Source organism: Quercus robur, chromosome 1 (assembly GCF_932294415.1).
Source record: "Quercus robur chromosome 1, dhQueRobu3.1, whole genome shotgun sequence".
Lineage (NCBI taxonomy): Eukaryota > Viridiplantae > Streptophyta > Magnoliopsida > Fagales > Fagaceae > Quercus > Quercus robur.
The window spans coordinates 18363722-18386227 of NC_065534.1; the positions used below are offsets into that span (position 1 = coordinate 18363722).

Here is a 22506-nt window from a genome sequence, read left to right on the forward strand (position 1 = left end):
ACGGTTTAGCGACTAGTTTGTATTAGACTTTTCTAGTGATTTTTATAGTCGAATCCGAGTCATACTGGTACTCTCCAATTCCGAGTATTGTTTGTAGGATGTTACATGTATATATATATATATATATATATATATATATATATATATATATTTACTTGGACCGATGCTCAATTAGTAGATTTATATTACATATATTTATTTTTCTCTCTCTCCCGAAGATTTAAGTTAGCGGAGTTTGTTCTTCAATTATTTGGTATCAAATTCCAGCAAGCTAGCATGGTGCACTTCCCTTCAGATCTCCACTTTGACATCGTTTCACGACTACCCGTCAAGTCACTTTTACGATTCAAGTGTGTCTCTCAACTATGGTGCAATATGATTGATGATCCATCTCTTGCTTACATGCACTTGACTCGATCTGTTGAAGAACCCAAGATGTTAATTGTTGATCATCAAACTAAAAAACCAGATACATCAAGGTTTACAGAAGTTGTTGGGGGCTTCTTGAAGGCTGACATGAATTTAGTTACAAAGTTTGCAAGGTCAAAAGCATGTTTCTTAGAGAGTTGTTGCAATGGTTTTTGCTTTGCTTTACAAAAATTTATGATGATAGAGTTTTGGTTTTGTTTAATCCTCTTAGACAAGAAGTTATAGCACTGCCACCACATAGAGCTTCTCTTATACCAAGCAAGAGCAAATATGGATTAGGTTTTGATTCTTCAACAAACACATACAAGGTTGTTAGGGTTTTCTTCCGTGGAGGCTGTTCATTCAATATGGATGCTGAAGTTTACACTCTTGGTACAAGTTCATGGAGACCTATTAGCAAAGGTCCTCTCTGCCAAATTGCTGGAAGACCTATATTTGCATGTGGAGCACTTCATTGGTTTGTTCACCCTTATGTTGATAGGGATGCTCTAAAAGGCAAGTATATTGTTTCTTTTGATGTTGGGAAGGAGGAGTTTGGCTGGATTTCTCCTCCCAAATATTATAGCTCAAGTCATTTGCTTGATCTTGGAGGAAACTTGGCTATGGTTGATCGCTCATTTGATAGCCACATTGAGATATGGGTGATGAAGGAATATAAAAAGAAAGAGTGGGTCAAAGAATACAAGATTGATATATACCCCCCACTTGGGATATCAGATTCTTCTTTGGTTGAAGTTATAGGGCTATGGGAATTTGGTGAAATACTATTGAGGTACCGTGAAAGTTTTATTTCCTATAATTCAAAGACTGGTGTGAAAAGGTACATCGAAATTTTAGGTCATGACGTGGAAGTCCTATATCATATGGGTAGCCTACTATCAATTTCTAAATTTCAGACAAAGTAATAGTGTTTGTTATTACTTTCCAGAGTAAATTTTTTGATCAATTATGATAAAAAATCATAATTGAGTTTACGAAGTAAATTCACTGTACTTTTACTATCAATAAAGTTTGTTATTACCTATCAATTTTTTTTTTTGATCAATTAATTAGCATTATTTTGAATAAAGTGCAAGATACTTGATTTCATATGCTTAATCCACAGATGATTGGGATTTTGCTTCTTTGTTTGGTAACCAATTCCTTGGTCAATTTTGATTTATTTTCAATGTTCTAATCCATCATTAAATCTTCTTTTGTTATTCCATTTATCTATATTGTTAAGGATTTATGAGTTATTTATTCACATTGTTTGGTGACAAGTATGTGAGGTAGCATATTTTAGCTTGAAGGAAATTTAGCAAGTTTGCTTATGTTCTGTTTGAGCTTAAGTTATTTCATTTACAACTAATATGACACTGGCAGATATTGATATGCAAATATTGATACACTCAATAGTGGATGTGTACTTAGCAAGAACATATGTAGCAAACCACCTTTCTTTGTGTGTCAAAATCTTTAAATTAATAAGGTCTTTGATGTGCTTGAGGTACAAATGCCATGCATGTTGGTTAACTCTGGGTGCTAGCTAGGCTTTTCCTTAAGCTCACTAAAATCCAAAAGAGATAATATAACAACTGAAAATTTATTTCTTTCAACATAAAAAATAAAATGAGTCATTACTCATGCGCTGCAGATAAAGATTCTGCATATGACTTGCAATGCAAACCTCACAGTTACCATTATCACAACCCTTTTGTTAAACTGGCCTTGGTGGGTAAAATTTTTGCCTCACATGTTGTTCAAGGAAATAGAAGTACTGGTATAGTTGGTGAGCTTAGTGCTAGATTGTGACATAGCTATGATACCAGCTATCATGTCTACCTACCTCTTTTGCAGTTGAGGATGGACCCTGAAACATCCCCATTCCTCCGCCGGTAATTAACAAGATAATCATGATGTTTTTCAAAGGCAACAATGCACCTATGCACACAACCAAGTAGTAAGAAATTAAAGGCGACATTATATAAATGATATTATTTTAGTAAGCATATGTTTTTATACTGTAATTAGGCAAGGATGTGGAACCAGACTCGCTTTCTCTTATACTAGTGTAAGCAATCCAGTGTTTTTTTCCACCAGTCAGGGCAGGCAGCGCTTTCGCGAGGGCCTCGCCCCTCTTCCCGGTCAATATAGATGGGAAGGGGCTCTAGTACACCCTGCCTCAAAGAGTATATTAATTTCCAAAAAGTAAACATTTATAATTACAAAAATGATCACTAGTCACCACAATAACTATTATTATTTAAAAATACATGACACATGATGTCACAATGAGAGCAAAAATAGACAATGACAAGGTCTTGGACAAATTTTCTGGTGGCACATTTGCACGAGCTGCCAACTAAAAATTTTATTTCAAGAGAAGATGAGGTACGTAATGTGAGCATGTACATGGACCAACACTAACTGGGTCCAGAAATGACCAATTTTTCTAAATTTTCAGCCAGAACCTTTCTAAGAAATTAGATCATAACTTTCTTTGGTAGCATACTACCTGTTATGACCTTTTCCCCCCATAACAGAGAACATTTACAGGCAACGATCACAAATTCACAAACTTTCAAAAGCTTAAGCCCTCAAACTACTTGACCCAACCATGCAAAAAGATCAGATCACCTATTTATAAAAAGAAATCTATATTTGTGTGAGAATGCTATAACATATTAGATTTAAGCATCTGTATGGACAATGGCCTGCAGATCCAATAGCATGTTCTGTCTCCCTTTATGGAAGTGATCATAATTTTAACCTTAGAAGGGATGTTGCTTGTGAATTGTGCTGAGGACATCTGTATGGTTAAGGATATATAGGTTCAATGGCACGTTCTATGTTCCTTCATGGCAATAGGGTTCAAACCCCAAAATGTGCATTATTTGTAATATAGAGGGAATTTAGGACTCCTAGCTTATGTGTTGGGACTTGGTATACCTAAGTTATAAAGCATGTCAATACCTTAGTTACCAAGCTAAAGCCAAAAAAAAAAAAAATGCTGCAATCATGACTTGAACTGTGGCGGAGAGAAGGGAAAAAGAAAAGGAAGATGCAATATCTGCCATAATTAACTATATTACTTACATAAAAAAAAAAACTATATTACATAATATAATTACTTACATCACACATTTCTCACTTTCAAACAATATCTCTAATGGTACACATAGATGACGAACCAAATTGAATGTAGGAGTTCAATTATTGGGCTTGGGCAGCTTTAAATAGCTCTTGCCACTTCTGCGGATCACTTCCTGGTCCTTCTCCCTACATATAAATTTCAGCTTGGCAAGTAATTTCATAATCATAGTAGAATATGGTAAAGTTAACTGAAAGTCATCCAAACAGTTGACACAGATTAAGTCCAATTGAATACTGAATGAAAATGCAAAGACTCTGATTAACAAGGACTAAGAAATCTGTACCACACAAAATTGGATCTCACAAGCATTTGAAAGAAACATTGAATATTATACAAGTTACAAATATACATGATGTGGTCATATATGTTTCTTTCTTATCATAGATTCACATACCTGGTCGAAACCCAATATGGAAGATCAAGAAGATGATGCATTTGCTTAGATAAAATAAATAATGAATGTTGAATGTCAGAAAATAAGTGCATGTTGTTCATCATCTACCAAATATTATAATTAAAACAAAACTTGTGTCAAAATTTGTCTTTAGCCTTTAAAATGTGCTTCTCTGATGTTTCAAAGTCCATATTGCTGTTAGTATATATTCAGCCTGTTGTTTGGCAATCAAAACCAATAAAAGATTTTCAATTTGTGATGCAAGTCAAAAACATTCCAGAAGCAAGTGGAATGATAACATTTGCATTTTATGTCCATATGCTCCACATTTACCATAATCATTACTTGAAGATTACCTCAACTGAGTTGATTTCATAAGCTTTGCCTTCAGTGAATTCCATGTCCAGTGCCTGTATACAAGCTTCTGCAACTACAATTCTGCTAGCTTCTCCAACAAGTTTATCTCCTGACACCAATATACAAATCCATCAGACAAAAGAAATATGAATAAAAGGAAAAAGAAGAGGTTTTCAAAATACACGTATAGATTAGATGATCTGTTATTTGATTAGTAGCTATGGATCTGTAATTTATTTGACATGATGATGTACGTTGCAACTCGTCTGAGAAACAAATTATTTATGCCATACCTTGACCTATAAGAACTGCACGTCTTTGCCCAGCTGTAGCTTTGAGCAAAGTATTTAGATCATATGATGTGTAAGGTCCATCAGTCAATCTACCAGGTCTGGTATAAGAAAAAATTACAAAAACCAAATTAAAATATGATTGCAAGTTCTCTCTCTCACTCTCTCTAGTTACTAAGCATTCCTTTCTCAGCATTGAGTTAACAAAAAAAAGGGCAGTAATTATACCATATACCTGATTATGGTAAATGGAAGACCAGAATTGCGAAGAAAATCCTCCCCCATCCTTTTAAATTTGAGGACACCAAAGAGGTTCATAATGCTATAGAAATAATACAAAGTGATTATATTAGCCCATAGTACTAGTAATATTATGGAATGAATCTCGAATCAAAACTTAACACACCAAACACTTGAGAAAGCTGTAGCCACAACAAGAAGAGAATATAAAGATCCCCAAATTCATACCACTGACAAACATGCACAACTTCTGCAAAACATGAATTTACCACGCCAATTTCTAACACAAAGCCTGATAGAATCACTAAAGAAAGTGTACAGTGTACAGGATATATAAATTCCTATAGAATCCTACAGAAACCTTTTAATGGGAATGTCTATTTTAAAATCATTTGAATTGAGTACTAGGAATCATATTAACATGTAGGGTCCAAACAATCACATGTATATATTTATATCAGTGGATAGAAATTTCCTTATAATTGCTTATTTTCTAATTATCCATTCATTTAAGAAGTAGTCTTACCTCCACGGTAGTTCACTGAACTTTGTTACTCCGACTGACGAAACAAGAACAATTCTCTTCAGTGACGAAGGCAGTGCAGATACAAGATTTCTCACACCCTCCCAATCTTCAATTAATAACTTACAGTCAAAAGCACTGAAAGCATACATACATGTGTACATGGTCTATTGGTCTGGTGTTTGTGTATGCATAAACAGAAATTTAAAGGTACAAGAATGATGAATTTTATCCAGTATGTGGGGCTGCTCTTCAATGCACAGGCAGTAGTACATAAAACATGTTTTAGATTCTTCTCCATATTTTTCCTTGCATAGTCTTGTTTACTAATAATGCTAAATTTTTAATTGATGAAAAACACAATACTGACCTACTCTTTCTGGTGTGTTATCCCCATCCCATCGTTTCGAAGGAAAGGCTGTTGTTCCAGTGCAGCAAATCACATGTGTTACTCCCTGAATACAAGGTTTTAAGAATAAAAATCATATTTTAGATAATTACCCAACATTCTAAATGGTCAAGAAAAACTTTTATCATTCATTAAGATAAATATAATCAAATAATATAATGTAGAATTGAATAGAGCAAAGGAGAAACCTCAAATATAGATGGATCTAAATCCTCTGGGTTCCGAGTATCCCCTTTAATCACCTATCAAGTTGAAAAGCTCTATGACTACAAAGTCTAACATCCGGAGGTAAGATAACACAGTAAAATAATGCACAAAGAATGAAGAAAATTTGTGCACATTTATTATTCATGGAGAAAAGTTTATGCATAATTCAGTCAGAATATTGCTACCTGCAATGTTTCCTCATCTTGTTTACCAAACAAGGATATTGCTTTCTCAGGATCTCGTACTAAAAGTCGTGACTTGATATTCCTGCTTAGCAATGATGCCACTACCAACTGCCCTGAAAAGTAGAGAAAAGTACTAAACTTGCAAAATTCCCAAACAAGTTAACAAAAGGGTATGTTTTCAAACTGATATTCTTTGTGAAAGCCTTATTAGTTACTCAGATCCCGAACCAATAACAAGAATTATTACTCAATAATCACTGAGATATGGACACGGTACTACTAGCCACTGCTCTCCCTCTCTCCCCTTCCTTTTTCACCAGTTTATAGTTATTCTTATAAGATTTGAATAGAGATCATTGGTTATTCATTAAATCAAGAGGACTTCAAGGAGTCAAATTTATACTAGATAACCTTTCAAAATTTAATCTTTCTTCTTATTTATTAACAAACCACTAGCATTTCCACAATCACAATAACTGCATTCCATTGCAATATAAACTACCAGCATAAACGCACACACACTAAAACCAATCAGATCGAATACAAAGAGGCACAGAAGTAACATATTCACCTTCAACTCAAACCAAACATGTTTCATACAGCACAAACACTCAGTCACTCACATAGATGCACTAAGTACACAAGTTCATAAACATGTAGACGTTACATCATAAGCAGCAGAGAAAAAGAGAAAGAAATAGCCTACCAACACCACCGGAGCCACCAGCGACGAGAACAAGCTTCGAAGAAGAAGAAGGAGAGGTTTTGGAATCATGGGTTCGCTCTGAACTCGGGGATTGGATGAGTTCCTCTTTGACAGCATTAAGTGGCGGTGGTGGTGACCCTCTTCTAGAGCTAGAAATGGACTTAGAAGAATAAGAAGTTGGAGGTGCAAGAGTGAATGTAAAACATGGGACTCGTTGATGGGGTTTTGGGAATTTTTCAACTGGGACTGGGAAATCGGGAATTGGAGTGAATAAGAGTCTGGAAGCCATGAACAGAGAAAGAGAGCAACAAAATGAAACAGAGGAACAGGAGTCACAAGACAACGGTTGGGCTGTGTGGTGGGTGCTGGCTATGTTTTATTGGGATTATCAAAATGACCCCACGAGGAAAAATTATAAGGATTTTGTAGTGGACAAATGATGTGGTCTATCATTCGACTATTTTCCTCTCTCTCTTTTCTTTTCTTTTTATTTATTTATTATCATTATTTTAATAATTAATAATTAATAATATTACTTTTTATTATCGTTGTTACGTAATATGTATGTTCTTTGAAAAATTATGTCCATTGAATATATAGAATTTTATACATTCTTTGAATGTACATAATTGTATACATGTTCATGTTATGAAAAAAAAATATGTATGTTTAATATATAGGATTATGTATATTTTCTAAAAAAAAAGTCTTCATTGAATGTACAAATTTATGTCTATTTTTTGAAAAATTGTGTTAAATTTCAACAAATTGTACACAATTGTGTACATTCCTACCAATTGTAGAATCATGGCTCTTAACTTGGGGATTGGATGAGTTCCTCTTTGACAAAAAGGGTCCGTTTGATTTTTATGTGTGTTTGGTAGTAGAGAAGGGGAGAATGAAAAATTGGTGAGACCTGGATGTTTTCTTTCTTGGCCTAGAAAAATTCTATCTTTCCAATTTAGAGAGAAAATAGAGGAGAAATGAATAGTTTTAGTCAATGACTAAACTAATCTTTCTCCTCTTAACTGCTAGGTTTTTTTTTTTTGGCAATATTTTCTTGATTAATAATTTAATAGGGTGTTAATTTTTTTTCTTTTACTTTTTTTTTAGGGTATGATTTTTATTTTTTAATAAAATTGGTGATTGTTTTTATTTTTTGGTTGGTTGTTTGCCACTTTTTTGTTCTAATTGGATATCATTTTTTGATAAGAGCTTATAAGTAAATTTATACAAACTCATTTTTTCCATCTCTTTACTTTTCCACCCTCAAGGCCTCAACCAAACACAAATGAGAGAAATTCAATTTTTTTTTTTTTTTTTTTTTATCGTTCTATTTTTCTATCATTTTCTCATTTTCTATTCTCCCACTTTTCCATCCCAACCAAATGGAGCCTAAATTGTGGTGACCTTCTTCTAAAGCTAGAAATGGACTTAGAAGAAGAAGTAAACATAGAATAAGGAGTTGGTGGTGGAACTGTGGAGAGTGAATGTAAAACATGGGTCTCGTTGACGGGGTTTGGAGAATGTTTTCACTACGAAATCTAGAATTGGAGTGAATAGATGTCTGGAAGCTATTGAACAAAGAAAGAGAGTAGCAAACTGAAACAGCGGGATAAGACAACGGTTGGTTTTTGTGGTGCTGGTTATGTTTTTAATGGGATTACCAAAATGATCCCCTCAGGAGGGCCATTACTTTATTTTTCTTTTTCTTTCCTTTTTTTTTCTTTTTCTTTCCTTTTAAATAATTTTTAATTTCAACTATTAATTGATTGATAATAAAAAAAATTAGTATCTTCGAGTATGTTCCAAGTTTTTTTTAATAAATTGAAATTAAATTGAAATTTAAACTTAATATTTTTTTTTGAGAAACAAATTTAAACTTACCTAATTATTAAAATTTGTTGTCAACTCTTTCACTGTAATCTTTGAAAATTATGATACTCTCATCTCCCTCACTTTTCTATATTTAAAACTTTTAATATCTTCTTACTTTGAAAATTTTAATTTCATACTCTAATGTAAATTCTATCAATTTAATTTTAATAATTTAATAAGAATTTTCCTAAAATAAGAGATGAAACCACCACGTCATATCATTACTGTACACTATATTGTATTAGAAAAATAAGCCATACATGCTATTGTAGCGTATTATGAAGACATTATAAGAAGGGATGGCAAAAAATACTCGACCTGCAGGTACCCAACCCTAATGGGGGTGGGTTTTACCCAACTCGTGAAACAGTAGGGTCAGGATTAGGTTTTTAAAATAAAACTCGAAATAGGTTTGGGTCGAGTATGGGGTTTTAGTGATACTCGCCTCAAACTCGAACTTGGACCCGCCTCGGTTAGAGTAAAATTACCAAAAACCCACTCTATACACACACACACACACACACACACACACACACTTAGTAAAACTCTAATCTCTAACTCTCCTCTCATTCATAGCCACCCCTTTGCTCTGTCACTCTCACTCATTCAGCCCCTCACCCATTTGACAACTCTCACTCACTTTCATCGAAACTTTGGTTTTGTTACATCAAATCTTTGGTTATTTTGGGAGATCAGTGGCTGGCGGCGTGCATGTGTGGTGGTGGTGCAATGGTGGTTTATGTTGTTGGGTTTTGTGGGTTTCCATTATGTTGGTGGTTTTTTGGTTTTTTTAGCGATGATTGGTGAAATTTGAGTGTCCAGATCTAGGTTTTCTTGGGTGTATGTTACTGGTTTTGTGGGTTTCCAATTTGTTGGTTGCTAAGAAAATAATGGGTTTTGTGGGTTTTTGATCTGGGTGTATGTTATTGGGTTTTATGGGTTCCGATTTGTTCAAAACTAGGTTTTTTTATTTATTATTTATTTTTTATAAAAGATTTGTGTTTTCTTCAGTGTTCATTTTTCCCTATTTTTTGGTTGTTGAGAAAATCAGATTAGGTAAACATAATTTTTTTAAAAAAATTGGGCCACAGATTGGGCCTTGAAGTGGCATGGCTGGACGGGGCTCGCGAGGTTCGACGGGGTGGGTTTGGGAGTTAAAGAAAAGCCCATTTATTAAATGGGGTGGGTTCGGGTAACAGGGGTAGGTTTGTGGGGCGGGTTCAGGCATAAACAAACCTGCCCTAAACTTGACCTGTTGCGATTCCTAATTAAAAGTATTAATATAGTTTGCTCTAAGTAAAACTCTACAAATCCAGTAGGGTAAGAAGAAGCTTGTTGTTGGTGGTGGTGCACAAGTGGTGGTGTAAGCAAAAAATTTGAATGGACACAAGGTTGGTGGTAGATGGAGATTGACTTGCATTGTTTGAGTTCATTTTAAATTTTGATATAAACCAAGGCCAACTCTAGTTGGTTTTTATTTTTGATCTTAAATTTGAGTTTATAAATGTCTATTGATGTTTGATTTTAGTTCTTTACCATGTTTGAATGCTAAGAAAATGAGGGACAGAATAAAAAAGTGGACCTAAAAAAAAGTAGTTGAACCAAATTGTGTCACTCTTGGTCTATACAATGTGATTTTGGGGTTTCTAGGTTGATCTTGGTTGCCCATGTGGCAAAAATGAGACCATTGGTTTGGTGCCAAATCCTCCTCCACATCGACCATCACCAAATTGGTCTCATCCTTGGTGTGGATCAAAATAGATTATGATCCTCTATATTTTCCTTGAATATAATGGATTTTTGTCATTTTAATTTGCACCAATAATTTGATTTTATGGTGAATCCATAAATATTTAATTTTTCATGAATCTAAAGGTGAATATATAGTGTCACGTAGAGGTGATCACAGGTCAAGTTTGGTTGGGTTTTTGTTCCACTTACCACTAACCCTATAACTTCGAGTTCAAAAAATTAGCACCCAATGTCAACCAACGTCACATTTTTTTATACTCATGTTAACATAACATCACTTAGTGGTTCAATTTGGTCAATTTAATATGGAATTGTGCATAATATTGAGGAGGAGATTGTAATCAATGGTACTAAGGGAGGGATAGAAGGGGTTCATTGTCGATAGATCTCTGCCTCTCACAATTAGATCTTGTGAGGTTGGTAGGAATGATTCTTGCAAAGGAGTATAAAAAAAAATGATATGACATTCATTTTGTTAGATTGTTACATGTTCAATTTGGTTTGCTTGTAACAAGAGACACTTTCTCCCATTTTACAACGAGTGGATTCGATTTAAAAAACTTGCAAGTTACTTAAGAATTTTAGAGGATATTGATAACCATGCAATATCCACTAGAGTATTAATAAATAAACATCTCTTTAATTAATGGTGGGATTCTTGATAATCATAATGATCATGACAATTATCATTTTGTTCTGGTAATTATTCAGTACTTTAAGAGTACAATGATGTGATACTCTCTCCTTTTACATAATAGTAGATTCTATTAATTAAATTTATGGTAAGATCCACCATTCATGTGAGAGGAGGAAATACTACATTCTTGTATTTGGAAAGAGCAAGACTTAGGTACAGTATTTATGTGCTATTTCTTAGGTTCTTCTTTTAAAATTCCACATGTGAATTTTTTCTTATAGGATGGAAATGTATTTTTTAGTTAAGTAACCACATGGCTGAATCTAAAAAGAGGAATTACGGAACAGCACATTGTACCTAAGTTTTGTCTATTTGGAAAATACCTAGAAGTTTTCTTATTGATTGGCATAAAAGCAACCTGTAAACTCATTTTATTTATAAGAATCATTATTACACAACACATTATAAAACATCAAGATCATGACATCCATGAAACAAATCAAAAGCTTCCAAAGACAAACAGACAATTGCATACTTTATTTGAAAGGATCAATATTGAACTCAACCATAAGATTGGTCAGCCTATCAAAGAAGAAATCAACAATGTCACTCGTACAAGAGTTCATGCCACCGAGTAAGTTCAAGTACTTGACTTGGTCTCCACTTATTTGGAAGCTTGATACAGATTCATATCTTGGCTTGATGGGAAGGTCCTTTGTTCCAATTGCATTTGCCAAAAGGCATGCAAGGACCATTAAAATAAACACATTCTTCGTAGCCATGGTGCTTCTCTTTGTGTACTGGTGTGTGCGTCTAGGCTATGTGATGGAAAGGGGGAGATATGAAGAAAAGCTTAGGTTTGGGAGGCTCTTTATAGAGGTCTTGGTAAGGAGGTACCAGATCTTTTAGCAATTTTTTTTTTTTTTTTAATCTAGAAAAAAGTTTTGACTTCATTCAAGAGTTGTTTAAGATGGTATTATTATTAGGGTAAAAATATGTTGGCTTATTGTCAATGACTTTTGGCTAGGGTTAAAGAGTGACCAATTGGAAAAGATGTAATATTTATGTTACCAATAATGTACATACAATCTAAAAGTCGCAGAGCACGAATTGAATGGATCCACATCCATTCATATTGGCTTTCAGAAGAACAATAGAGGTTGTGATACGAGTTGGCACATTGCTATTTGTGAAATACAACTCATGCCACAAATAGATCAATGGAAATCATATTGTCAATTTTATAAGTAGAAGTAATCATTTTGACAAAATCAAGTATTAATCAAAATTTATGAATAGATGTTTCCCATGTACAGGGATAGTGTGTAATGGTTATTAGAGCCTGTTAGATGATAGATGATGATGCTGAAAATATCACCAGTAAGCCACACGGTCCTCGCGCGCTCCAAATAGTACCTGCACAGCAAAAAAGAAAGGACGTAACAGAGAGCACCAGTGTGGTACCGGCCAAATACCCTCCGAAGGTCAAGTCAGAACTATTCTCACTGCTCTAGAGTGCTAGAGAGGGTAAATTATGCGTACTTTGGTTCGTGAGGGTACTTGGGTTTTTATAGTAGTAGGGGTTGACCCCTTTTCCTTGGAGTAGAAGTCTTTTCCTTATAGGAGTCTCCTTGGGCGTATTTTGCGGGATCCTTTCCATATAGGAATCCCTCTTAGGTTTCACAAAACGTGGAGGGCAAGTCGTTTACTTATACACGCAAACGTGGTTAGCAAGCATTCTTTGACTAGTGCCGTCAGCTTATATTATGCCTTCAGTCTTCATCCCGTCAGCTTCAGGATCACCCTTCAGCTTTATTATCCCGTCAGTCTATGGGTGCATCTCCTTACAACTTTAGCCCGCCGTCAGTCATTAAACAGGGGCTGACGGCCCAATAGATGCCGTCACTCATAAACCGTCGGCTTACCTTAATCAATCTCTTTTATCCTTATCAGTTGCCCCCTACTCCATATCTCCATCACTTTTCATACTGATGGGTTATGGAGTTAACGTTTCTGTTGATTGTCATATTCTTCAAGGAGGTGGGAAAATTATTTATATGGGACTCCTCGAGCCGTCGTGCATTTAATGCTTTGGACACGTGGCGAGTTCCCATTGGCTTTGCTTCTGACGAGGGTGTCGCTTCGTCTTCCACGCCCTTCCATTCTATATATAAGGGGGTCCTCCTCCTCATTTCCTCTATTTCATCTTTGCTGATCTTTGAAAGAGAGAGACCGTCGCCCTAAATTCTGTCACCTTGTTCCTTAACTTCGTCACCTCGTGCATTGCTGCCCTTGAAGCCGTTTCTCCAAGAAAGTTAACTCACCAGTAAGTTCTATTTCCTCTCTTCTTTTCATTTTTACTTATGCCTGTATAATTCATTAGTGAGGACTTCAGCTTAGGTACTTAGATTGGATCCGTCACTTGTAGGTAGTCAGATGTCAAGTGACGCGTCGTGTGAGGAGTCGTCAGTCCGCGAAGGAGCGGGCTATGACGAGGCCTTTGGTTCTGGTGATGAGTCAGAGGACTTCTCGCCTTCGTCAGAGAGAGGGACGTCGGCCCGATCTCCTAACGGTGATGAGAGTTATACTGAGGGGGGTAAGGATGAAGTAGAAGAGGGAAGAGGAGAGGATGACAGTGACTGGGATGATATAAATGTTGATGGAGATGATAGTGACGGAGATGATAGTGACGGAGATGAGGGACCCAGTGAAGGGACTTCAGAGGGTCCAGGAGATAACCGTCCTTTCATTCTTCCTGAGGATTGGGCCGTCAACAAATTTTTACCTAGGATAAGTAATAAGGTTTTTAGGGAGTTGTGTACTCGTTACCAAATCCCAGACCATATCTCGATCCGTCTCCCTAGAAAGAATGAGAGTTGTTACTCAAGGAGAATCGCTGACGTGGGCATGTATGATGCCATGTTTGCTGTGGGCCTGAGATTACCGTTGACGGCCTTACACCGTCAACTAGCTGACTTCCTGGGCCTATCCGTCACTCAAATTTCCCCAAATGCCTGGAGGACTTTCATAGGAGCTGAAATCTTGTGGGGCCGTCTAAGTGGAGGAAACCGTTAGCTTACCTTAGACGAATTCTTTTACTGCTACATGCCCCATCATATCGCCTCGTCTAAGGGGACATACCATTTTAATGCCCGGGAGAAAAATTTGAGGCTAGTATCAGATATGCCAGATTCCAATAGGAACTGGAAAAGTAGATATTTTTTTTGTTGAAGGGACGGATTGGGTTTGCCGTCAGGAGGAATGGGCGACGATGCCCCATGGTTATTTTGACAACACTTAGGCTTTTGTCAGGGATTCAGGTTAATCCCGTCAACCATGTTCCTTTCGTTTTTGAAGTGACGCTACTAACATTCTTTCTCTTTTTTCTGTTCAGCTCATACCCGTCCCCACATAACTGACGAACAAGAGGAGTTCATTCGTCGGGTTCGGGAAATCCCTTTGGAAGAATGTAAGTGTAGGGATTTGATCACCCTTGACACTATTCATTTATACTGTGGGGGTCCAGAACCGTCAGCTGAAGCCCGAAAATTGGACAATTTTTCCCGTCGACGTAAGTACTCCCTATCACCTTCGTCAATTTACTCCTCCGTCTCTTGTTCTAACTTTAGTTTTTTTTTTTTTTTTTTTGTATTGTAGAGATGAAATCTGCTAAACAGAAGGTAAGGGCTGCCGTAGCCCGTCAGAAGGAGGAGAAGAGGGCAAAGGAGGCAGGGGGGGAGACGTCGTCAACCCCTAAGACCGTCACTAAGTAGGCAAAGATGAATCCCGACGGGAGTGATGGCTGTCCGGTTAAAAAGGCCGCTGTCACTCCTGGGGATGGTGCTGCAAAAGAAAAATCACCTCTCAAGCCAAGCCACGGTGCGGGCAAAGGGGTAATGACCTCCTTGGGTCCCGTCAACGAGGGCCCCTGCCGTCTCCTGACCCACAAGGACTATGCTGTCGGGGAGGTTAAGTCCTTCATAAAGCCGACGGACATAGAGTCTTGTGATCTGTTGGGGATGGAGGATTTAAGGGCGTCAGCCCTTTTTGATCTCACCAGGGTATGCTTGCTACCTTTTGGCCGAACTAATTTTATTTTGCTTTGATGAACTTTGACTGACGGCTGTGTTCTTTTCTTAGGCCTTGGTACGTGTTAAGGCCCTTCAAAACCGTTGCGTCGCGAAGGAAGGAGTCGACACTCGGGTCCGAAAGCATAATACAAATCTGATGAATGAATAAGGGCAGTACAAGGACACCGTCTGTACGCTGAACCAAGAGCTGAAGGAAGTCAGGGAGAAGCTGGTGGAGGCTGACCGTCAGAATGACAAGCTCAAGGAGGAGGTGACGGATCTAGGCCAAAGGGTGTTGACGGCTGGGGCTGACGCGGTTCGAGACTTTAAAGCGATGCAATCGTTTATTGACTCTTGTGCCGAGTATTATGGCACCGGTTTTGACGATTGCCTTAAACAGGTCGCGTCAGCATTCCCAGAGCTGGACCTGTCCGGAATTACAATGGATGGTAGAGATAACGGCTCCTCTCAGCCTAATCCTACTCCGGAGTCTGACGGTGTTGTTGTCCTAGCCCAACCTACTGCAAACCCTCCTACTCCTGCTTCCAATACTCCAGCTGCAATTGTAAACGTTGAAGATCAGCAAGCTGACGGGAATCCTGCTGATGCTCCCGCTCCTTAGTTCTCTTTATTTGTATTTTATTCTTGCATTTCAATCATTTTGCAAACAATCGTTGTACTTTAATTTTTTTTGCAAACAATTGTTTAAGTGCCCGTTTGGTTTTCTCGGGATTTTGTTTGTATACAACTGTATTTATTACATGGTATATTATTCCCGTCGCTTTCGTTATTATTTTTTTTCTAATCAGTGATTGTGCTGGACGAAGTCTTGGTAAACATTCCCATCTGTTTTGGGAACCCCGTCAGTTTTTTTGAATTGGTTGGGAGACTCCGTCGGTATAGCCTTTTTTGCGACCTATGAGATATCCTTCTTATCTCGTCAATTTCACGGGTTTTCCCCTTGGATTTTCAACCTTGTTCGTCATTTTTCAAGGACCGTCAACTTGGTTGCACTATCCAAGTAATGGTTCCGTTGCTTTTGGGCCGTCGGCTTTGAAGATTCGCCCATCAATTGTCACCATTTTTATTACTTTACTGACCTTAATCTGGCCGTCAATTTTCTAATTTTTCAATCATCTTATGGGCTTAATGTAAGCCCGTTGGTTCTATAATGGCTCCGTCCGTTTCGTGAGACTGTCAGCTTTTTAGCTTTAGTCTAACACGGGCTTAATGAGCTTGTCATCTTTTGTAGGCCTGTTGGTTTTGGAACCTTGTCCATATGATGATAGCCTTATTTATTAGGTGGGACCGTCAGCTTTTTAGCTTTAGTCTGTCATGGGCTTGATGAGCTTGTCATCTTTTGTAGGCCTGTTGGTTTTAGGACCTCGTCCATATGATGATAGCCTCATCTATTAGGTGGGACCGTCAACTTTTTAGCTTTAGCCTTGATGACCTTGTCATCTTTGTAGGCCTGTTGGTTTTTGGAACCTTGTCCATATGATGATAGTCTCGTCTGTTTAGTGAGACCGTCAACTTTTTAGACCGTGTGTTATGGACTTAGTCGTTTTTGTTGTTCACTTTTGTGAACTTAGTTGTCCACTTTTGTGGACTTTAAACCGTAGATTTCTAAAATAGATACTTCAGCAATTTTGAATAAACTCCTCTTATTGCCATGCATTTGTAAATAAAAGTAATTCTAAAACCAAATCTTGCCTTTTGGGCTTAAAACAAAAAAGAGGTATTGTTGCAAAAAACTAAAGTAAATGATAAAGTTGAGGAGTAAGACTAAAATTTGCTGAAATGTAAATAAAAAGGTTGGTCTTCATGTTGCCACTCTTACTGGTAATACTTTCGTAGGTGCTCGGTGTTCCATGGGTGTGGCAGTTTCTGTCCTTCTAACGTCTTCAGGTGGTAAGTGCCTTTCCTCTGCCACGACGTAACTCGGTAAGGTCCTTCCCAATTGGGGCCGAGTTTCCCTTGGGTAGGGTCCCTAGCGGCGCCCATGACCTTTCTAAGAACGAGATCTCCAACTTGGAAGTCTCTATGTCGGACCCGAGAGTTGTAGTGTTTGGCCATGCGGTCCTGGTACCTAGCGAGCCTTTGTTCTGCCGCCGCCCTAATCTCGTCCACTAGGTCGAGCTGTAGTCGCATTACCTCGTCGTTTTTGTTCTCATCATGGTTGTGCACCCTGTAGCTCGTGAGCCCAACTTTGGTTGGGATGACTGTTTCGCTTTGGTACGTTAGTCGGAACGGTGTCTCTCCTACGGGTGTCCTCGCCGTTGTCCCGTATGCCTATAGTATGCTTGGCAATTCTTCAGGCCATATACCCTTTACCCTCTTGAGCCGAGTCTTGATAATCTTGAGCAAGGATCGGTTCGTGACTTCGACCTGGCCATTAGCCTGAGGGTGGGTGGAGGAGGAGTAGTGGTTCTTTATTCCTAACTGTGAGCAAAAATCCCGGAAGGAGTCGTTGTCGAATTGCCTCCCGTTGTCCGAGACAAAGACTCTAGGAATGCCAAACCTACATATGATGCATCTCCAAACAAAGCTTCGTATGTTCTTCTCCGTAATGGTGGCCAAAGTTTCAGCTTCCACCCATTTTGTAAAGTAGTCAATGCCCACCACCATGAACTTCAGCTGTCGTACTGCTGTAGGGAATGGTCCCATAATATCTAACCCCCATTGTGCGAACGGCCATGGGGCCGTCATCGGGGTCAGCTCTTCGGTTGGTTGTCTAATAATATTGCTGAACCTTTGACATTTGTCACAGGTCCTGACATAAGCTTCGGCGTCCTTCTGCATGGTGGGCTAATAGTACCCTGCTTGCACAAGCTTGTGTACCAATGATCTAGATCCTGAATGGTTTCTGCAGATTCCTTCGTGTACCTCTCTCATGACGTAGTCTGCCTTTTCCGTACCCAAGCATCTCAGATATGGTCAGGAGAAGCCTCTTTTATACAGGACGTCTTTTATTAGGACGAACCTTGCCGCCTGGACCTTAAGTTTTCTTGCAGCCTCCTTTCCGTCTGGTAAGACCCCGTCTTTTAAGTATGAAACTAACGGCGCGGTCCAGCTACTATCAGAGCCTATTTCCTGCACGTTGCTGAGATCTATTAGTGGAGAAAGTTGAACAAAAGAGAGTACATTATCAGGGATGACCATATGTTCTGCGGAAGCGGCCTTTGTGAGGCGATCGGCTCGCTCATTTTCTCCTCTGGGAATTTGGACAATTTTGGCTTTTAGGTCATCCACTCTCGCCCTTACTTGATCAAGGTACCTTTTCATCCTTTCGCCCTTGCACTCGTAGTCTCCATTTATTTGGTTAGTAATGACCTGAGAGTCATAGTAGATGACTACCCTCGCGGCTCCTGCTGCTTTGGCGAGGTCGAGTCCTGCTATTAATGCTTCATATTCTGATTCATTGTTGGTAGCGAGGAAGTCAAGACGGACCATACATTCAATTGTATCTCCTTCGAGCGATAGTAGCATGGTGCCGGCCACTCCGGCTTGTCTGTTGGATGACCCGTCCGTATATATGCTCCAATGAGGGGACTCTTCTACCCCTTTGTCTTCGTCATGAGTGAATTCCGCTATGAAATTTGCGACGATCTGTCCCTTGATGGCGGTTCGTGGGCGGTACTGGATATCAAATTCGCTCAACTCTATAGCCCATAACGCCAATTGTCCCGCAGCCTCAGGATTGCTCATCGCCCGTCGTAAGGGCTTGTCAGTCAGGACGTTTACTGTATGCATTTGAAAGTACGGTTTGAGCTTGCGGGCTGCCATAACTAATGCAAAGGCAAGTTTTTCCATAGGTGGGTATCTTTCTTCAGCACCACGAAGCGCTTGAGCTCGCGTAGTACACGGGTTTTTGTACTTTTTCTTCTTCTCTAACTAAGGCAGCGCTGATGGCTGCGGGGGAGACGGCTAGATAGAGAAAAAGCTCTTCTCCTGGCTGTGACGGGCTTAGCAGTGGTGGGGAGGAGAAATAAGCCTTCAACTCCTTGAACGCTTGCTGGCATTCGGCAGTCCACTCGAACGATCTCTTCAGCGTGCGGAAGAAGGGTAAACATTTGTCCATCGCCCTTGACACGAACCTATTCAGTGCCGCTATTTTTCCGTTGAGGCTTTGCACCTCTTTCACATTTCTTGGTAGTGCCATCTCCATAATGGCCCGGATCTTGTCCGGGTTTGCCTCGATTCCCCTTTGGGACACCATAAATCCTAGGAATTTTCCCGCCGTCACTCCAAAGGCGCATTTTCCTGGATTGAGCTTCATGTTGTAAGAGCGAAGGGTGTTGAATGTTTCTTTGAGATCTTCCAGATGATCTTCCTCCTTTCGGCTTTTTACTAGCATGTCGTCAACGTAGACCTGGACATTCCTCCCAATCTGCTGCGCGAACATTTTGTTCATAAGTCTTTGGTACGTTGCGCCTGCGTTCTTCAGGTCGAAGGGCATCACTTTGTAACAGAAGAGGCCTTGACTGGTCATGAACGAAGTTTTTTCCTGATCAGTTTCGTGCATTTGAATTTGGTTGTACCTCGAGAAAGCGTCTATGAAGCTTAGCAACTAGTGTTGGGTCGTTGAGTCTACTAGGACGTCAACCCTTGGGAGGGGATAGCTATCTTTGGGGCAGGCTTCCCTAATGAAACTTGCTTCCTGTAGTTTTCGGACTTCTGTTGCTATGGCCCGATCTCGTTCAGGGGCGAAAACTCTCTTCTTTTGTTGGACAGGTGGAAAGGCGGGCGATACATTCAACTTGTGCACCATGACTGAAGGGTCTATTCCTGGCATATCTTCATGACTCCAGGTGAATACGTCTCGATTGCCTCTGAGGAAGGTTATGAGCTCTTGACGGATTGCGGGGTTAGCGAGTGTTCCAATTTTGGTCGTTCGGCCAGGATCAGAACTGTCAAGGGGTATCTCTTCTAGCCTCTCTACTGGTTCCGTCACCATCCGGTGCTCTTCTATATTCAAAGCCTGAACCTGATCCTCCATTTCCATCATGGCTACATAGCATTCGCGCGCGGCCATCTGACTTCCGCGTAGCTCCTCTACTCCATAGTTGGTAGGGAACTTAATCATTAGGTGGTAAGTTGAAGTTACCGCCTTCCATGAATTGAGCGTGGGTCGTCCGAGGATAGCGTTGTAGGCAGATGAGCAATCGACCACCAAGAATGTTACGTCCTTGGTTATCTGCTAAGGGTAGTCGCCTACCATTACGGACAATGTGATCGCGCCCAGGGGGAATACTCGGCTCCCTCCGAAGCCCACAAGCGGGGCATTCGTTGGAATCAATCGCTCCCTGTCGATCCTCATCTGCTGGAACGCCGGGTAGTATAAAATATCTGCTGAACTGCCGTTGTCGACCAACACCCGGTGGATGTTGTAGTCTTCTACCCGTAAGCTGACGACGAGCGCATCGTCATGTGGATGGTGAAGGCGTCGTGCATCCTCTTCTAAGAACTCGATTATGGGGCCTTCTCTTCGTGCTATCTTCGGCACAACTCCCGTCAGCTGAACATTTTGTACTATCCGAAAGTAGGTTTTGCGAGCCTTTTTGGATGACCCGGCGACAGCCGTTCCTCCTACGATCATCCTTATGTCCCCTATCGGGGGCCTCGGTCGCTTATTATCCCGTTGGGGGTGTTGGTATTGTGGGAGTGGATCCGTTTTCTCCTTGCTAACGAACTTCTGCAGTTTTTCTTGTCTGATGAGGGCCTCAATCTGCTGCTTTAGGTCATAGCAATCAGCCGTATCGTGACCATGGTTGCGGTGGAAACGGCAATACTTATCCCTAGAATGTTTGTTGGGATCACTCTTCAGCTTTCCCGGGAACGTCAGAGCCTCCTCGTCCTTGATTTGCATAAGGACTTGATCTATAGAGGCGGTCAACGGAGTGAAGCTCGTGAATCTTCCCTCTAGGGGCTTAGGGCGCCTCTCATCCCTTCGGTCTCCCGTCCTTGCTTTCTTTCGGCCTTGGTCCTGCCGAGTGTCTTCCTGCCTCTCTCTTTTCTTTGGCCTCTCTTCTCGGGCCAACAGCGCGTCTTCGGCGTTCATATAGTTTGTGGCCTGGTAAAGTACTTCTGACATGGTTTTTGGGTCGTTTTTATACAGGGAGAACAAAAACTTACCCTTCTTCAGCCCATTCGTGAACGCTGTGACAAGTATCTTATAGTCGGCTTTGTCGATCGAGAGTGCCTCCTTATTGAAGTGGGATATGTAGGCTCTTAAAGTTTCATCCTCTCGCTGTTTGATACTCATCAAACAAGCCGTAGACTTCTTGTACCGATGGCCTTCGATGAAGTGCGTGGTAAATTGAGCGCTAAGTTCTTTGAAGGTGCTGATAGAGTTTGGTGTCAGTCGGCTGAACCAAATTCTTGCCGCGCCCTTCAGCGTTGTAGGGAAGGCCCTACACATGATCGCGTCTGCTACTCTTTGAAGGTGCATCAGGGTCTTGAAGGTCTCTAGGTGGTCCAGAGGGTACTTGACCCCGTCATAACTGTTTATCTGTGGCATGCGGAACTTACTCGGCAAGGGGAAGGAGTTGACGGGGGCGGTGAACGGCGAGTCAGTTCGGTTGATAAGGTCGTCAAGATCACTGGACACTCGCCCTTTGAGAGCGTTCATCATAACCTCCATTTGTTCCTTCATCGCCTGCATCTCTGCGATAATAGGTGGTGGAGCCGTATCTGCGAGGGAAGGGATGCTCACGTTCTGTCGCTCCGGTTTGCTCGGGGCGTTACTAGCCTGGGGTCCCTTTTGGTTTCTTCTGTCAGCGCTGGTTCCTTCTTGATCAGCTCCTTGGTTGTCCGGTGCTGCGCTTTTCTAGCGCAGTTGCTCTTTCAGGTCGCGGTTTTGTCTGGTGAGGCGTTTCATGGCCGCGGCGAGAGTCTTAACTTGCTTCTCGAGGGCGGTCGTGGGTGGTTCCTCTTCTTGAATGTCGTTAGTGGTTGCCATTGAGCGGGTGAGTACCATGCAACTTTTGTCCGGGAAGCGGTAATATGACTTTGCACTACACGATTTCCCACAGACGGTGTCAACTGATGATGCCGAAAATATCACCAATGAGCTACACGGTCTTCACGCGCTCCAAATAGCACCTGCATAGCAAAAAAGAAAGCATTTTATGCGTACCTTGGTTCGTGAGGGTGCTTGGGTTTTTATAATAGTAGGGGTTGACCCCTTTTCCTTAGAGTAGAAGTCTTTTCCTTATAGGAGTCTCCTTTGGCGTATTTTGCGGGATCCTTTCCATATAGGAATCCCTCTTAGGTTTCACAAAACGTGGAGGC

General features: G+C 40.1%; 2 protein-coding genes across 2 annotated transcripts; both read right to left on the reverse strand.

Moving 5' to 3' along the window:
- Nucleotides 1–3482: 3482 nt before the first annotated feature.
- LOC126724057 (protein TIC 62, chloroplastic) lies at nucleotides 3483–7260 on the reverse strand. Its single transcript, XM_050428206.1, has 9 exons — nucleotides 6877–7260; nucleotides 6171–6283; nucleotides 5967–6020; nucleotides 5740–5824; nucleotides 5373–5478; nucleotides 4842–4928; nucleotides 4610–4707; nucleotides 4316–4425; nucleotides 3483–3690 (listed from the first exon to the last, which is right to left on the reverse strand). Exons 1-9 carry the CDS (start codon nucleotides 7163–7165, stop codon nucleotides 3625–3627), a joined length of 1008 nt encoding a protein of 335 aa, XP_050284163.1. The 5' UTR covers nucleotides 7166–7260; the 3' UTR covers nucleotides 3483–3624.
- Nucleotides 7261–20413: 13153 nt separating this feature from the next.
- LOC126726985 (uncharacterized) lies at nucleotides 20414–21307 on the reverse strand. The gene has a single exon (XM_050432461.1). The coding sequence runs from the start codon at nucleotides 21305–21307 to the stop codon at nucleotides 20414–20416; it is 894 nt and encodes a 297-aa protein (XP_050288418.1).
- Between the last annotated feature and the right edge of the window lie 1199 nt (nucleotides 21308–22506).

Bases quoted from the DNA above. Each gene is read 5' to 3' on its own strand.
- LOC126724057 (XM_050428206.1), bottom strand. From the start codon at position 7,165: ATGGCTTCCAGACTCTTATTCACTCCAATTCCCGATTTCCCAGTCCCA. The intron at 5,479-5,739 runs GTCAGTATTGTG...TATTAATTGAAG, and splicing joins TAACACACCAGAAAGAGTAG to ATTGGGAGGGTGTGAGAAAT. The intron at 4,708-4,841 runs GTATATGGTATA...TTCTTATACCAG, and splicing joins CTTCCATTTACCATAATCAG to ACCTGGTAGATTGACTGATG.
- LOC126726985 (XM_050432461.1), bottom strand. From the start codon at position 21,307: ATGTCAGAAGTACTTTACCAGGCCACAAACTATATGAACGCCGAAGAC.